Source organism: Scyliorhinus torazame, chromosome 9 (genome assembly GCF_047496885.1).
Source record: "Scyliorhinus torazame isolate Kashiwa2021f chromosome 9, sScyTor2.1, whole genome shotgun sequence".
NCBI classification, from domain to species: domain Eukaryota; kingdom Metazoa; phylum Chordata; class Chondrichthyes; order Carcharhiniformes; family Scyliorhinidae; genus Scyliorhinus; species Scyliorhinus torazame.
In genome coordinates, this window is record NC_092715.1 from 147,235,075 (window position 1) to 147,253,765 (window position 18,691).

Sequence of the window (18,691 nt, forward strand, 5' to 3'; positions counted from 1 at the left end):
TTCATTCAGCCTTATCCTTTGACTGATCTGCTGCACTATCCATCATGGAGGATGAGAATATTTGTGGAGCTCATGCTCCCATGGCTCGTTTACTTGTCCAGCACTATTTATGTCCTGCCTAGTCAACAGCATTGGGGTCTGATCCATTGATTGTCAACTTGTTCTGCTTTACCTACTACTTGCTGCTTTTGTTGTTTGGCATGCAAGTAGTTTTGTGTTGTAGCTTCACGACGTTGCCTTTTCATTTTTAGGCATGCCTGGTGTTGCCCCTGGCATGCTGTCCTGCACCCCTCATTGAACCAGTGATGATCCCCTGGCTTGGGTCGTAATAATGGAGTGGGGGATATGCTGGGCCATGAGGTTACAGATTGTTGTTGAATACAATTCTGCTGCTGCTGATGGCCCACAACACCTCGGATGCTCAGTTGCGAGGTCGCTTTGAAATCTGTCATTTAGCATGGTGGTAGTGTCACACAGCATGATTGTGGATATCTCAATGTGAAGACTGGACTTTGTCTCCACAAGTGTTGTGCGGTGGTCATTCCTACCAATACTGTCATGGATAGATGCACCTGTTGTAGGCAGGTTGGTGAGGATGAAGTTATGTTTGTATTTCCCTCCCGTTGGTTCCCTTACCACCCGCCACGGACCCAGTCTAGCAACTATGTCCTTTCGGACTCAGCCAGCTCAGGCAGTAGTGGTGCTATTGAGCCATTCTTGGTGACGGACGTTTGAAGTCCCCCAGCCAGAGTACATTTGTGCCTTGCCACCCTCCAGGCTTCCCCTCAATGATGTTTAAAAGGAGTACTGATTCAATAGCTAAGTGGGGACAGCATGTAATCAGCAAGAGGTTTCCTTGCCCATGCTTGACCTGATACCATGAAACTTCCTGTGATCCAGAGGCAATGTTAAGGACTCCCAGGACAACTCCCCTTCAACACTATACCACTGAGCCACCGCCATCTCTGCTGGGTCTCTCTTGGTGGGACAAGAAATATCCAAGGATGGTGGTGATGCTGTATAGGAAATTATCTTTAAGGTCTGATTCCGTGAGTTTGAGTATGTTAGGCTATAGCTTGACTTGTCTGTGGGACAGCTCTCTGAATTTTGGCACAAGCCAGATGTTCGTAAGGAGGGCTTTGCAGGGTCGACAGCGCTGGGTTTGCTGTTGTCATTTATGGTGCCTTGGTCGATGCTGGGTGGTCTGTCCAGTTTCATTCGTTTTAAGGAGAGTCTTCAATACAAGACTCTTTCTTCTTTTAATTGTATGTTTAATTTCCCTCTGCAGTCAGACTGCTTGCCTGGCATTCAGTCCTGGGATGAGCCACCAATACCTCAAGTTAAACTTCGGGAAAATCATAGCTATCATCTTTGGCTTTCACAGCAAGTTTTGTACCTTGCCACAAAGTTAATTCCCCTGCGCAGGCACTGACTCAGAATCCAACAGATGAACACTCTGTCCTATTTAACCTTGAGCTGAGCTGCTCATCCCATATACTAACCATCACAGAGTTTGCCTCCTTCCACCTCTTGCTGCCTCCACCGCTGCCTCGGCCCATCTGCAGTCATAACCCTCATTCTTGAATTTGTTATCTCATGAATCCATTATGCCAATGCTGTCTTCTCCAACATCCCATTCTGCACCCCCTATAAAGTTCATCCAGAAATCTGCAGTATCCCACTGGTCCATCATCCTAGTGCTTGCTGACTTGCATTCACTCCAGGTCACCCAAAGTTTGAAATTTAAAATTCTCATCTTCATGTTCATATCCCTCATGACCTAGGCTCCCCACCTCTGCCAATCCCAATTGTTGTAACCTCTGCTGTTTGACTTGTCTGATGATGGCTTCTTATACACCCTGAAATCTGATCTCTGATATTCTTCGACAGACCTCCCCCCCCCCCCCCAACCTCCCTTTTTGAGTCTTCTTAAAACCTACATCTTTTATCTGTTCCTCCTTCTATTTCCTATTGTAGTGTTGGTTCTAGTGCATTTATTTGCCTTAAATGTGCTATATTAATTCTGCTACTGCTGTTGAAGTAGTACAAATTTGTTCTAAAATTTGTAAAAAATCCCTTGTTGATCTACTTGCACCGCAATGGAATGTTTTCAGGTTGTCGATGCTTATAATGAAATTCTGAAGTGATTTTTTTTTTGTATGGTCCGAATTATTAGAACGATATTGCTGTTTGACTACACTAGTTAAATACAAGAGCTTGCAGGAGAAATCGCTGTTGAAAGAAACATTAGCAGTGAGCACTTGCTGAGATTAGCAACTAATTTGAACCCATATGTTACTGATGATACCAGATACAAGTGTACTCTTGTGTAACTACAATTTTAATGTGTGGTTGGAATAAAATGGAGTTGCTGTTGAGAATGAGTACCAAATTCAAATGATAACCTGGACAGCATATCTATGCGTATATATCTTGCACATAGTCTGCCAGTTGCTGTATTGATGCTTGAATTTTGGTGGCAATTACTTGATCATAAATGATGGTGAAATCCGTACCATCTAGACAGGGAGGTTAGGTATGGGAAAGAATTCTGCATTGGTTTCGAAGTAATGATAGGTCTGACCTAAAGCTATCCTCACATCTGTCTCTCTCATACAGACACAAAAAATCAAATGGTTGATTAAGCTGGCAAAGTCACATTTTGCTTGGAAGGTTTGTTTTGTAGATCACAGAGCAGCCATGAATCTAGAGAAAAATTAAGTGTTGCTCTGATAATGAGAGAGGTTCAAGAATTCTTGTCAGACCCATTGCATTGCAGTATTCACATAGCTGTCCATGTAACTGTAAACATTAATTATCTGAGATTATAGTGTTTAAATTTAGTTTTTATATTCAATTTAGTCAGCTACAAAACATTGCAGTATATTCTCTATTTGGCAACGAGTGGGTACAGAATCCTTTTAAGAACTAACTAGGAGAACACCAGCAAAGAAAAAGCTGTTTTCTAAAGCAAATGAAAGCAAGCTGAATGCATTGTTGATTCTAGGAGCTTCATTTGGAATCTCCTTTTACTGTCTTGATGAAATCACTGTTTATAAATCTCTGATGGTCTTGTCCACCGGGAAGCAAATAAGGCCTCTGCCGAGGTCCCTGCTACTTCGTGTTCTGCCCTTCAAATTATTCCAAGTATCTCGGGTTCCCTTGAAATGTTTTGAAAATATATTTTGGTGAGGCAAGTAAGTCCCATGAAAACATTTTGAAAGGCACTGGCAACAGAACGAGGTAGGCTGAGCGTGACTGCATTAACCTGCAGCTGCAATTTCTCATGTTAAGATTCACCGTTGCATCAGCATTTATAGGAGTTCCATACTGCAAGGCAGGGAGCTAGAAATGATGCTCTGTCATGGAAGCCATGAAAGTATTGTGTGAGAGTCATGGGGAATGTGACATTGAAGTATTGTAGCACTTGTGTAGACTCTCAATTATAGAGGGGAAAAATAACTTATTTTCCCATAGGGCCCTGATATTAACATTGCTGCCCATCACCCTGTCAGCTGGTAACTGGAGTTACCAACAACAGTTGCTTTTCTGCCTTGTTTAGACATTTTCCACATTAACAGCAGGACCTTTGCACAAAGGGGAAGTTCTAATGATATTTCTTCCCATGCAGCTGCTGGCATCACATTTTGAAACTCGCTGTTTTTTTTCAGATCACATTGCTGGCAGAATAGATATATTTGAAGCCAATACATAATTGGGAGTTTAATAATCTGCCAGTAGAGAATTTTCAAAATGCTAGCTGTCCACATCTGGTGAGGCGTGATGGTTGGCTCATTTGGCACAGTACACTGTGTGCTTATAATTGTTATCCAAGAGAAAGTATTAAATCTTGATTAATTATAAGGGCACGCGAGTGCTTGTGTGCTGCTTGTGAGCTGTTCAGCATACCTCTCTGATGGCGATTTCTCATTTCATTGCCTTGGTCACCCTCCCCAGACCAAATGGAGAAAAGGTGATTTCCTCAAATGAATGCTCAAATTGTGTAATGTTCTGGGGACAAATTTGAAAGCTGTTTTATGGTTCTATGTTCCTTGAACAAACAATTGAAACCTTTTAAAGTGAACATTAAATCATTAGTGGTTTGAATCACCAACTCTTCTCTCATCCCTGAGCGAGAACTCGCATGTAAAGTGCCTCTAAGTAGAATCATATTCAGTAGATTACTTATTGTTTTGAAAGGATAGGGTGGAATGAAAAACCGTTTACTCTATTTAATTCTTTTTGAGAGGTAGCGGGGGGAGTTCTGATCTTGAGAGATTTTTATGTAGAACACATTTGTGTGCATTAGCAAGTTTCAAGTCTGATGCAAAATAATGTCAGATTGTTACATGTCCACCTGGGCTTGACATTTCAGTTCAATTGTACTGCTCAGCCTACCTTTCCAAAGGCTTGATCTGGTAATTGATGGTTGCTTGTAAGCTACTTTTTCAGCACAATTCCCCTCCTCTGAGTATAAATGCTGCAGAAAAATTGTGCTCTGCACAATTACATTTTAAAACACTCCTTATTGCATTGATTCAGTGCACAGCTTACATCTGGTGATATGCAAATTAGTTTAGGAAGAAAGAGGGACTATTTTACAAAATGGCGCAATTTGTGCTCAGGATGGCCAATTGCATACAAAGTGGAAACTCCGCCTTTTGGAGTGTCAGATGTTACTACATTCTAGTGTAGAGATGACTGATGTCATCATTAAGCAAGTGTAACCATGAAATCAAGGCAGTATGAATTTGATTCATTGTAATGAATGAACACTGGTATTGTGTCATGTTACTTCGAGTAACATAAGCTGCTACTTGGTGTAGGCTTTGCTGAAGGATGCTCCAGACTGAGATAAGTTCAACGTATTTATTGAGCGATTAACAATGCTCCTAAATGAGTTCGACACTCTGCTACTCTGACTCTAGTGACTCAGTCTACTCTGCTAACTATACAAGCTTGCTCTAGATCACGTGCTAGGGTGTGATGTTGTTGTTAATCAACCCTGTCTTGCTCTCTAGGTTTCTGCCGGTGGAAGAGGCAGAGCCTATGTGCCTTGTCCTTTTTATAGTGGTTGTGTAGTGCCCCCTTGTGGTAATGCCACCTCTGGGTGTCCTGATTACCCATTGGTTGTGTCCTGTTCTGATGACCCATTGGTTGCGTGTCTGCATATCATGACAACTGGTACCCAGAAACTCGAAGTGGAGACTCTTGGTCTTGCAACTGGTTATCAGACTCAAAAATCTTGGGCTGCTGGCATCAAGTGATGAAGGACAGGTTATTTAAATTGAGTAACAACAGTGTCAAAGATGCTACTGTAATTGACTACATTCTGGTAGGGCTGAAGAGATTACTATAATTTGTATTTCTGGTGGCAACTATTTCTTCCTCTAGTGGTAGTCAAGGTGGCTATAAAATAAGTCAAATTTACCCATTCCTACATGAAATGACCAAATGATTTAAAATAAATTATGGCTTGTGAGGAATTAGGTTTGTAATCCAGAGGCCGGGACTAATGATCAGGTGATGTTTATTCAAATCCCAGTGGTATGCTATTTCCAAGCAGCTGGGACATTTTTAATTCCGTTAAATAGATGTCAAATAAAAAATGGGCATCGGTAGGTAATGTGACACATTAAACTACCAGATTGTCACAGCTCTCCATAACTCCATTGTTGGCAGTGACCACCACAACTGTTCCTGTGGAGAAAATGTCTTGATTTCCACACAGGTCACCATCCATTCAGTTCTGTGGTTTTGCCATTGTTCTAAGTGTGATCGACTACAAAGAATTTGAGCAGCTCGAAGCATCCACAACATTTTTTTGGGCCATCAATTTCAAAATTGTTCTATGATGATCTATAACCTTATGATGTAGCATGCTCTTGCTCTATTATTAACATCAAGTTGGTATCAACCTGGTTCAAGAAGAAGTGGACCAGAAGTAGCATTACGTGCACGTTTAAATGAGGTGTTAAAGAGCAGCATGGTGGCACAGTGGGTTAGCCCTGTTGCCTCATGGCGCCAAGATCCCAGGTTCGACCCCTGCTCTGGGTCACTGTCCGTGTGGAATTTGCACATTTTCCCCGTGTTTGTGGCTTTCGCCCCCACAACCAAAAGATGTGCAGGCTAGGTGGATTGGTTACGCTAAATTGCCCCTTAACTGGAAAAAATGAATTGGGTACTCTAAATTTATTAAATAAAAAGAAAAGAAAGAAAGAAATCAGAGGATGATTAAATAACTAATTGGATGGGGATGGGGAGCGGGCTCGGTGTACATCCCCATCCTGAATAATGGCAGAGCTCAGCATGTCAGTGCAAATCCAGGCTGAAGCATTTATAGCTATCTTCAGTCAGAAGTGCCGAGTTAATAATCCAATTTTGCCTTTTTCTGAAAGGTGCTCTGGTTTCATCCAACGGTTCAAAGATGTGCAGGTTAAATGGATTGGTCATGCTAAATAGTGTCCAAAATGTTATGTGGGGTTACTGGGTTACGGGGATAGGGTGTGGGCCTGTTCCCAGGTAGGGTGCTCTTTCAGAGGGTTGGTGCAGACTCGATGGACCGAATGGTCTCCTGCACTGTGGGGCTCCCTTCATTGATTGAAGGGATTCATCAATGTCCTTCCCTTCATAAAGTCAGAAGTGGAATGCCTATTGATAATTGTTGGGTCACTGTCTGCACGTTCTCCCTGTGTCTGTAGGTTTCCTCCGTCTGCTCCAGTTTCCTCCCACAAGTCCTGAAAGACATGCTGTTAGGTGAATTGAACATTCTGAATTCACCCTCTGTGTACCCGAACAGGCACTGGAATGTAGCAACTAGTGGCTTTTCACAGTAACTTCATTGCAGTGTTAATGTAAGCCTACTTGTGATATTCTTATTAATTGCACAGTGCACTGCTCCATGCATATCTCCTGACTTAATGAAACAGACTGTGCGCACTTAGCAAGACCTGGACAACATTCAGGCTTGGGTTGATTTTAAGTGGCAAGTAACATGTGAGGTAGACAATAATGGCTTCTAACAAGGGAAACTTTACATCACACATGGCCTACAATGATTCAATAAGATGGTTAACTACCACTTCCATGAGGGCAATTGGAAATGGACAATACATACGTATCTCAAAAAATCGCACCTGTTGACTGTGCTCACTAATATAAGCCATGAGTCACTGCCTCCAATTTTCTGGTATGTCAATCACCCTGGGGCAGTTGCACAGCTATTCAGTAATTTTTCTCTTGGTTTGGAGATGCAATTGACAGATGCAATGAAGCATAAGGTTCTTTGGAAAGTATAGGAAAAGATTGGGCAGCACGGTAGCATAGTGGTTAGCACAGTTGCTTCACAGGTCCATGGTCCTAGGTTCGATTCCCGGCAGGGTCACTGTCTGTGCGGAGTTTGCACGTTCTCCCCGTGTCTGTGTGGGTTTCCTCCGGGTGCTCCGGTTTCCTCCCACAGTCCAAAGATGTGCAGGTTAGGTATAATTGGCCATGCTAAATTGCCCTTAGTGTCCAAAAAGGTTAGGAGGGGGGTTACTTGGTTACGGGGATAGGGTAGATACGTGGGCTTCAGTAGGGTGCTATTTGTAAGGGCTGGTGCAGACTCGATGGGCCGAATGGCCTAATGCACTGTTAATTCTATGATAAGCTTACAGAAATGAAAGAACAGTGGCAAAACCACAGAACTGAATGGATGGTGACCTCAGTGTGGAAATCAAGACATTTTCTCCACAGGAACAGTGTGGTGGTCACTGCCAACAATAGAGTTATGGAGAGCTGTGACAATCTAGTAGTTTAATGTGTCACATTGCCGATGCCCATTTTTTATTTGACATCTATTTAACGGAATTAAACATTTCCCAGCTGCTTGGAAATAGCATACCACTGTGATCCTGACCCCTTGTTCGCATGCTTCCAGCACCGGCTAACTTGGTGATTGGGTTAATTTGGTGGTAAATTGAATGTAACCCATATTCAATTTTGTACATGAATACAAGCCGAAACAGGACCCTTTGGTGTATAAGCTTGTAAGTCTTCTGTGTCATTTTAATGGATTAGCTTAATTCAAATTATAAGATACATTTTAAATTAAAGGTATTTTGAATAATCAGACGTAGACTATATTAGATATAATCAGACAATATCATAATTACCTCTGATACTGCCACCTAGTGTTCATATAGAATTTGCAAGACAGAACTGAGCCATTCGGCCAACTGGTCTATGCTAGTATTTATGCACCACATCAGCCTTCTCATTTTAATCACGTCTCCCACCCAGCCCCTGTATCCATCTCATTTTCTATATGTGTATGCATCAAGCCTCGCCTTATTGACTTCAAACCAAAAACAAATTGCTGGTAAATGCATCTTTGCTTCAAAGAGCTAGTTAACCTATTATTTGCTTGATACTTGCCAATTATATATATTTTTTAGAACTATCAAAAATGTTCAACTAATACTGGAAATTTAATTGTAGAGATTGTATAAATGGACAAAATATTTTTTTCCTCATTGGAAAATCAAAAGCACCTTCTTGTCCTGGTTTTGGGGTTGTGGTGGGAGATGACGGGGACAGTAGAGAAGCAGCTCTTCTGTTGAAATTGTAAATTCGATTGCAAAGAATGTTGCTGTGCTTTGTGTAACGCAATTACATGCGTGTTATTTTATAAATTAGTTTGCTTATTGGCAGAGAGCGCACCAGAATACTGAAAATGAAATGAAATGAAACACTGGTCCAGTTATAATGTTTATTGTATGTAGCCAATAGAATCATCTTGATGAGAAAACTATCCTCCAACCCACATGCTGTGACAAATCATTTTACCTGAATTCAGAAATAAAATACTGCGGAAGCTAGAAATCTGAAATAAAAACACAAAATGCTGAAAATGCTCAACAGGTCTGACAGCATATGAGGGTTGGGGGGGGGGGGGGGGGGGGGGGAAGAGAGATTATTTCAGGAAGATAACCTCTCGACAGACTTGACATTTTATCTGAATTATTTTGATACATATTCCAGAAAGTATGGGTAATGAGTTTAATGAAATCACTCTCTCAACATGTCTACATATACACCATTCTACTGAGAGGGAACACGAGTTGTTAGGAGGGCCAAGTAACTCTGCTATTTATTTTCCTCTGTTATTAATTAATTACATAACTGATAGATGGGATATGTTGTTTTAAGCCTTGTGATTGAAGTAGAAATATCTGAGTTATTAGCACCAATATTCCCATCAATTTCTTTTGGATTATGTGGTTTAGTTAAGCGTGTCACTGATATTCAGTTATATTTACTTCCCAGTTTCCCTTTTACCCTTCCCTTTCTCCACTTCCAGTGCTGTCTTGAAGGTTACTGCGGCCAATCGTGGCAACTACATTTTGGCTAATACAGAATTAGGCCAGGGTAATCCAGCATTGGCCATACTTAGATTTAGAGTGTGCTTTAACCACTGCTCTGGATGGTGGTCTTGAAATACAATGGACCTGATGCCATCCAAGATATTTTTGTCCATCTTATCAACAGGCTTTGAATTCAGCACTCTTTTGGATTCAGCACTTCTCTCAATTACCTGCTATATGTATGTAGCCATCGCCACGTTCATACATAGCTGAACTGTGCAAGTACTTGGGAATAGTCTGGATCAATTCCCATGCCTGCCATTGCACTACTTGATGTTTCAGGTCCATTGATCTATATGAATGATAATTATTTGATATTAAGTAAATAATACAATCTGGGTTCTTGATGAACATCAGACCATTATATCATGTTTCCTGGTTTGTGCATGAGCAGGCTGAGCAACATACTGAAGTTGTTCATCTCACAATCACTAGTCTCCTAAATCACAGTGCTTAAGACCAAAATTAATTGGCCAGGAGTTTCCATTAGAGGCCCCATGAGCAAATTGCAACCGGCATAGCGCTAGTTTCGCTGAGGTGAAATTGCGTTCAAATAAGTGGATAGATCAATTAGCATAAATCTGTACATAAAAGCTGACATGAGTTAGCACAATCAGGCAGTGCAAGGGTAATGGAGTACTAAGGAATGGGTCATTTTCAATTTTTTTAACTCACTGATTTCTGCAGCAGACCAACTGGTCGCTTCAGTTGACTGTTGTTTGCTGCACATTTACTCTGATTAACCCTGGATTCATGCAACCACCACTATATAAAGCCTTGGGTAGGCCACACATGGAGCACTTTGAGCAGTTTTGGGCACCAGGCTTCAGGAAGGACGTATTTACCTAGGAGACGAATACAGTGAGTCAGAATGATACCTGCACTCCAAAGGTTAAGTTATCGGAAGAGATAAAACAAACGAGGGCTGTATATCCTGGAATTTAAAAGGTTGAAGTTTTCAAAAATTAATGGGAACTGATAAGCTGATGAGAGAGATATTGGTTGAGGAGTCGAGAACTAGAGGGCATAGTCTAAAAAATAAAACCAGACCTCTGCAGAAGTGAAATGAGAAAGCACTTCGAAAGACACGTTGGGAGCTCTTCTGCAAATGGCAATTGCTAGATTAATTTTAAATTTTACATCTTGCATCTGTAAGTTTTTGTTCCCCAAAGGTATATCTGAATATGTGTATATGGAGTTCGGTCACCGATCAGCCATGATCTTTTTGAATGGTGGGTGGGACAGACTTGCTAGGCTAAGTAGCCTTCCATGTACACATGTTCCAATGTACACCTGAGAACATATGTGCCCCTTCTCGAATGAGCAGAATTGGTGAAAACCTGCTTTTCTGACCTAACCTGTGTAGGTGGGGACACTAGTTTGGGTGAGGACTTTTGCTGGACAAGCTTCAAGGAAAGCATATATTTGGGTGTCATTTAAAATTTTGATTTCTTTTGTGCTAATTGATTTTTGATTCCGCTCCGATTTGTCTGGCAATCTTGTAGATCCACTATTATGCTACACTCCTGTGCAAAGTTCCCCTTGGTGATGCCAGAACAGCTGACCAAAATAAAATAGGTTTTCGGTAATGATACTGTTCAATCGTATTTACTTTTTAACCGCAGTGCTCCAGTGAAGTTCTTTATATTGGTAGCACCGGAGCCAGTTTCTGGGAGTTGTATTTTGTTATGGCTACCGCTTTGAAAAATGGAAGCAGTCAAACCTCTGAGTAAAGGGCAGGAGGGTGTTCAGAATCATTTTAATTTACATTGCTTGATGTTGCTCAGTGAAGGTTCCAGCCATCTCAGCTGACAAAAGTTGAACCTATTTAATTTGTGTATTTTGTGCAAAAGTGTTAACGTAACACACACCCAGTGACATTGCTGATTGGATGTTGGATGCCAAGATGTATATCAAAGAAGCATTGTACCTTGCAGTGCAAAATCTATTCAACTGCTGAGGTGCAGCTGTTTCTAATCACATCTCTCCTTTTTAAGGTAATAAAATCTAATAGCTGTCGATAGGTACAAACTGATTTCTTTTATAACTTGATTATCTTTGTCAGGAAACAGGTTTCCTATCTGTTCAGGTGTAATATAGGGCGCGATTCTCCATCCAGTGACGGCGTGATTGCGGTCGGGCATCATCCGAAAATGGTGGTCGGTACCGAGCGCCCAACAGAACGCCATTCTCGGGTGCCTCGAGAGCAGCGACTGTACAGTAACATCCGTTAGCATATAATTAACAGGCCCAACTCGGTAGTCTCCAGTCTCCCGCGATCCTCCGGCAGGCGGAAGTGATGACGTGTGGTTCACTTGTGGTACTTAAAATTGGTAAACGGGCGCTGTAGCTGATGAGGGTGAAGGAGGAGGCGAGCCAAGTTTCCAAAGGTGCAACTGTGGATTGCCAGCTGTGCCGCTGGCTAGGGGGCATTTTCCAGGGCCAGGGGGGAGTACGAGGGACGACCAGGAGACAGGCCGTGGTATTAGGGTGCCCCACCGGGATGGCCGGGCACGGAGCGCCATTGCCACAGCATCTGGCTGCATACCCCACTGACTGTCCACTGTGACCTGTAGGTGTGCAGAGCGTCACCAGCCGTAAGGATGCACCGTGGCTTTCGGCACCCTCCCTGGTGCACTGTCCCTCGCAGAGCAGACATACCGCCAGTGACACCATCAACTAATTCATCCCATAGGACCGGCTGTTTCCAAACCCTGCCTGCCCACCGTGCCCCTACCCGCAGACAAGTAGGCACAACCTGTGCGCCGCACAACAGACACACCACACACCAACCGCACACCACAGCTATGGTCCCAACATTTGCCCACCCCCATGGCCAAGCCCCACCCGTGGACCCTGCCTGCATGCATGATGCCATCGTGCCCCCCATTCCTCCTGGTGCCACCCTCCTGGCAGGATCTCACATGGCCCACTCAAGGTGGACACCCATCGCCCACAGGAGGGTGCAGGACAGGGGTCGCAGAGGGTCCTGCTGACATGGTTAACGCCAGCCACCGAACCCCTGTGCACAGGGACATCTAATTGCCTCCAGGTGCACCAACTAGGGGGCCTGGCCACTGGCAGCCTGAAGGTGCCATCCTGTACCCCCCTCTGTGCTTCCCACTTGCTTCAGGACAGGGCATTGGCCCTGGGTTGGCAGTACCAGCGGGTCTGGTCCATGGGATGGAGGAGGATGATGGCCCCACACCCCGATGAGCTCTGGTGCTCTGCATTATTTGATGAGCTCTGACTCCTACCCTATAGCATTTACGCTGTCCACCTGAGCGATCCCTGAATGTGCACTGGCCATTCCAGCTCACGGTCCCATCGAAACCCTGGGGTGGCAGGGGTGGGATGTGTTCCGGGGGTTGGGTATCAGTTTGGTGTACGGTGATGGGTCATTCGCTGGATAGGCTCTACCAAATGGCACCCCACATAGCGCCCTGCCGTCTCCCAAGGTCGACTCCTGGGGGCCATGGCCCATGTCAGTCTCCAACACCCACGCCCCACATCATTGGCGCCCCACTCCCAACCCCCCAGCACACCTTCTGCAGCTAACCCATCCTTCACACTCTTCAGACAGAGGACCGAGGCAGGTCGGACCATTGCTAAACAGATGTTTAGAATGTTGTATACAAGTATTGTGCCCTAGCCCCTATCGCTAACCTATGTGCTTCACCCATGCCAACTTAACTGGTGTCTAACCGTCTGATTTTGCGTATGCTAATGCTCCTTCTCGTGGGTCCCCCAGGTGGTACATCAGAAGTGGAGACGATCTCCTGCGTATCTAGCCCAGTGACCTGGGTCCTGTTTGGAGGCAGATCTCTGGAGCCACAGTCTTGCGGGTGGCATGGTGCCTCCCTGTTCTGCCTGCTGCCCATTGGTTGTGTAGGGACAGGTGGAGGGGATGCTACGGGCACTGTGGTGTTCCAGCACCTCACCTGCGAGAGTCAATGGCACGGGCCCCATCACCTTCTCCTCCCCCGGGCTACTCCTTGGGATGGTGATGCGGCTCCCCCAACACCTGGCACTGCCTGTCCTGGAGACTGCCTCCGTCTTGACCAGGGTCTCCATGCTCGGGCAATGGATCATCGGGACTGTGCCACGTCCCTCTGAGACTGTGCTATGTCACTGTGACCATGCCAGGGCCGTCCGGTCAGCCTGCACCAGGCCAATGCCCTCGAGGCCTGCAGCAATGACCCGTTGTGACTGGGCCAAGCTCTTCTGTGCCGCTGCAATGTCCATGAGGCCTTGGTACATGGCTGCCTGTAACATGCCGCTCTGTCCTGTGCCATGGCCACCACCTGCACTGCCCACGGTCTTGGACATCTTGATCCATGGCCAATACATTTGAACCCAAGGCCTCCACCGTGGGCGCCACCTGTGCGGTGTTGGCCTGGGTGGCATGCATAGTTGGCATCACTTTATGCCTGCAGGCGCTGGATGGTTGTTGACAACCCCTCATGTAATCCCCGGCTCTGCACCTGCATCTTCAACATTGATGGGACCACCCTTTCCAGAAGCGCAAGACCTGTCTGGACAGCAGCTAGTCCCTGGGGTCAGGCCGCCCTCTGACCGTCCGCCCCCTTTGGGGTTCCTGCCTCCACCAGTTGTACCACTGCATGTCTGTGGTGCGCACCAGATAGTGTCCCATCAGTCTCTTGGCTGTAATGCCCAAAAGAATGAGTGTCTCTGGGATGGGGTAGGTGCCGGTGACAGCAATGACGAAAATTCGGCGGCGTCCCCGGACATGTTCTCTGAGGTGTTGCAGGGAACGCTGTTGGGCAGCAGGCCCAGCCTCATTGCCAGGTTATCCTGCAAGACAAAAGGCAAGTCGCATGGTTAGATCATGGGTAGGTGTGAGGGTGAGGGGTGAAACATGTGCCACAGGGGCATCGCAGTTTGTTGGAGGCTCACTTGCATTCTCCAATGCCGACCTCTGCCTAGGCAACTGTCCGCTCTCCAACCCCGCCGACTAGTCCAAAACCCTCTGCTCTGCGACGGTGAAGGGCCGTAGGTCCAGTGGGCCCCCTCCAATTTTCTCTCTCGCCTTGCTGTTGTGGGCTGCCTTATCCTGACGGAAATGTGAGACACTTGGATGTGGGCAGCGCAGAGGGTCCAGAGCACCCAGCCATGGCGGGCGCTATGGGTGTTAGCATGTGATGCAGGGTGGGATGTGAGCGAACTGCTGGCGGTCGGGTTCGATTGCCCACGGAGTGGGGTGGGGGGGGTGTTCGAATGTGGGACAGGGGTTGCTGCCAGGGGCGTGGTGGTGACTCAACCTGGCTGAGCAGGGGAGTAGCCCATCCTCACTCTGCGCTGCCTACTGGTCCACCTGGTGAGGGTCACATGATGGAGGCAGGGCGGGGGGGTGGGTGGGGGGTGTTGGTGATGGATGTGGAATGGGGTGGTGACTCACCCCAGCCACCCTGAGGAGGTTGTGCAGCTTCTTCCTGCACTGCTGCCTGATCCTGGCAGTGAGGCTTACAGCCTCTGCCACCTGCGCCCAGGCCCGGTTGACGGCGGCCGGTGGCAGCCTCCTTCCCATCCCTGAAAACATGGCGTCCTGCCTCTCCTCCATGGCATCCAGCAGTGTCTCCAGATCTGCATCTGCGTGCCTCGGTGCGGCTTTTTTGGGTAGCATTTTCGTGGCCGGAATGAGTATGTGTGGGGAGTGGAGTGCTTGTATGCGGCTGCAGCTTGTCAGGCTCTCCAATGCCAATCCCAACCCCAGTGACTATCATGCCGGCATGCGTTGGAATCGCACTAGTTCTACGTGGCGCTGGAGCTGGGCCATTAGTATGTCCTGGCTCCGGGACGGGTTCTGCCACTGGGAATTGTAGAACACCTGCGATTCAGTCCCGGTGTCAGCACTTAGTCTCTGAAACAGAGAATCCCACCCATAGTGTTTTAAGAATATGAAACTGAAATCAGTCAGTAGACAGCACAATGTGTACATTACAAATCAAATGTAATAACTGAGCTGAGAAGCTGGCAATGTGTCAGAGGCTTTGGATGTTTTGTATCTTCTGTTGCCGGGATTTTTGTCAGCACATAATAACTGATGGACAAATTCCTCCATTACACTATCTGTCGCACTGCCCATCTGCAGAGAGAGAATTATATCGGCAGTCTATTTGTAGGATTGCAGTGCAAGAATCAGACGATCGTTTGTACTGAGGATCAATATTACAAGGCCACTACATTAGTAATTTTAAAATATGTACAAAGTAATCTGATTAAAATGGAAGAACTAGGTGTCGATTTGATGTCACTACTTTGTAAACTACAACATGACTAAAATGTAGTTTTCAAATTAAGGTAGATAGATTTGACCCTTCAAAGCCTGACATTATCAAACCATTGCTGGTTTGTGTCCAAGCCACCTATGGGCAGCATGGTAGCACAGTGGTTAGCACTGTTGCTTCACCACTCCAGGGTCCCAGCTTCGATTCCCGGCTTGGGTCACTATCTGTGCTGAGTCTGCATATTCTCACTGTGTCTGCATAGCTTTCCTCCGGGTGCTTGTGGGGTTCCTCCCACAAGTCCTGAAAGACGTGCTGACAGATAAATTGGATATTCTGAGTTCTCCCTCTGTTTACCCGAACAGGTGCCAGAATGTGGCAACTCGGGGCTTTTCACAGTAACATCATTAATGTAAGCCTACTTGTGACAATAAAGATTAGTATTATACCAGCAGTGCCAAACTTCTGGGTATGTTGATGATTGTGAAGTGTAATATTAAGAACTTTGATCCTGGAAAATGTATAAAAAGAGCAAGCAAAAGAGAAACTAGAAAATACAGTGCTTCCCACGTAGAATTGGTCCTGATATAAATCTTCAATGATAGGAAATTGTTTCTTTGGGGTTGGGGACTGGGGGTGGGGGGGGGGCGGTGTTGGGAAAGTGAGAGCTAGGCAAATCCAAAAAGCTCACCATTACCGCCACCCTCAGGGGAACTTTTAAAATAAATTTAGAGTACCCAATTCTTTTTTTCTAATTAAGGGGTAACTTAGCATGGCCAATCCACCTACCCTGCACATCTTTGGTTGTGGGGGTGAGACCCGTACAGGCACAGGGAGAATGTGCAACTCCAGACGGAGAGTGACCCTGGGCCGGGATCAAATCTGTCCTCCAAAGAGTAAATATTTCTCCTTGTGTGGCACTGCTCTTAATGGTGCAGAGTAGATTTAGAAAGTGGTTAAAAATGCATGTGGGACTCTCTGCTTTAGATACCAAGAGGCATACAGTACAAAAGCAAGGACGTGCATACATCTCCAGGTCTTTCTATTCCTGTATCTCCCTTTAGAATTGTACTGTTTAGTTTGTATTGCCTCACTATATTCTTGCTCCCAAAATGTTCCTACTGCATACTCTGCATCATCTGCCATGTGTTTGTCCATTCCACAAGCCTGTTTGGCTTGATGTCTATCAATACCCTCCTCACAATTCACAATACTTTGAAGTTTTGTTTCATCCGCAAATTTTGAAATTGTGTCCTGTGACTCAAATCCAGGTCGTTAATATATGTCAAGAAAAGCAGGGGTTCTAGTTCCAACCCCAGTGCAAGCCTCCCTAAATTGTCTGTACTGTTCAAATTTCACCATTTGCTCCCAATGTATAATGTGCTTTTCCTTGTATGTTGTTCCACAGGCATGGAACCCGATGTGCAGGAGAGGTGGCTGCTGTTGCAAACAATTCACATTGCACAATAGGAGTCGCTTATAATGCCAAGATTGGAGGTTTGTGAAATGTTCTTATTCTAAAATAATACCAATCATATGTGCAAAGAATATATATTGATATTTTGATTCACCTTTACTGTACTGATAAATCGAGCACAAAATGGATGGATGCAAGGCAAGGAAAAAAGATGAATGGATGGGGCATGGGGCCAGGATACTTTTTATTCACCTATTAGGTCATGATCAAATTCATTCAGGATGGAATGAAAGCTATCTTTCTCTGCCACTTGATGAGGCCATAAAGTACAAATGGATTTGAACAGTCTCCATGTCCTTCACTGTGAATTTGAATTCACAATTAATTTATTTTTTATTCTCGGACATACTGTTTAAAAATACTATCCTGGATACACAAGTGGCAGATCACATTAGATTTCGTAATAAGTGAGGTTTATTTAACAGCCTAATGGCGTAGGAACATTTAACTATCACACACGTTCTCCCCGTGTGTGCGTGGGTTTCCTCCGGTTTCCTCCCACAGTCCAAATTGTGCAGGTTAGGTGGATTGGCCATGCTAAATTGCCCTTAGTGTCCAAAAGTGCCCTTCGTGTTGGGTGGGGTTACTGGGTTATTGGGATAGGGTGGAGGTGTTGACCTTAGGTAGGGTGCTCTTTCCAAGAGCCGGTGCAGACTCGATGGGCTGAATGGCCTCCTTCTGCACTGTAAATTCTATGAAATCTATGAAACTTACATTGAAAGAATGAAACTCAAAACAGCTACTAAAATTTTAATTCAAGGTAAGGTTGACTTTAGTGGGATGCGATAGACCATGGACGATAAACTGGGCACATCTGTTTAATGGATAAAACAACAGGGGATTAATGCAAGTTGTTCAAAAAAGAATGTAACATGGTACAGAACTAGTTTATACACCCAAAGGACAAGAATTTGGCTTGCCAATTACGATAGCCATAGGCAACAAAAGAGGAAAGAGATAGCAAAAAACTAAAAGTAAAAGCACACAAATATGCAAAATAAAGTATAGATTTTGGTGAATGGGAAAGCTATAAAGAGCAGCAAAAAGTGAAAAAGCAAGATGGTAAGACATACAAAAAGGGAGGATTAAAAGAAATCTGCAAAGAACCCCAGAATCAACACAAGAAAAACTTCTACAAACACATCAGGGAGGGAGGATGGTCAGAAGGGATGTAGACCTCTTGAAAACTGATGGATGGTGATCAATGAAAATAAGGAAAGGTTGTGGGTTTCAAGGCCTGGGTATTGAGTCGGATTCCACATGGGCTTTTCTCCTATGGCTCAACTCAGTACAAAGAAAAGCATACACACCAACAATCTGAAGACGGTTTCATTCCTTGAAGCTTGATTTCATGTACATGCGAGATAAGACCTGGAAAGCTGCCAAGGTCCTGTCTACAGAACAAAGGCATGAACTCAACATGTCAACATATACAACAGTCGAAAATCAATAGCCCGCCCCAGTCGACTGTGATCCAATCCCTGAAGCTATGTTTAAACTCTCCCAATAGAATTGCAAGCAATGTTTAAATTTCAACCAATAGAATTGCAAGCAATGTTTAAACT

The 18,691-nt window shown here is 44.9% G+C and overlaps 1 protein-coding gene across 4 annotated transcripts in view; it reads left to right on the plus strand.

Annotated features, from left to right (window-relative positions):
• The window catches only part of pcsk5b (proprotein convertase subtilisin/kexin type 5b), a 602,404-nt gene that overhangs the window by 152,380 nt on the left and 431,333 nt on the right, over positions 1-18,691 (plus strand). For all 4 annotated transcript variants that reach the window (XM_072516608.1, XM_072516609.1, XM_072516611.1 and 1 more), the window contains exon 6: positions 17,058-17,146. In XM_072516608.1, the coding sequence (XP_072372709.1) occupies positions 17,058-17,146 (89 nt within the window). The remainder of the gene's footprint in view (positions 1-17,057; positions 17,147-18,691) is intronic.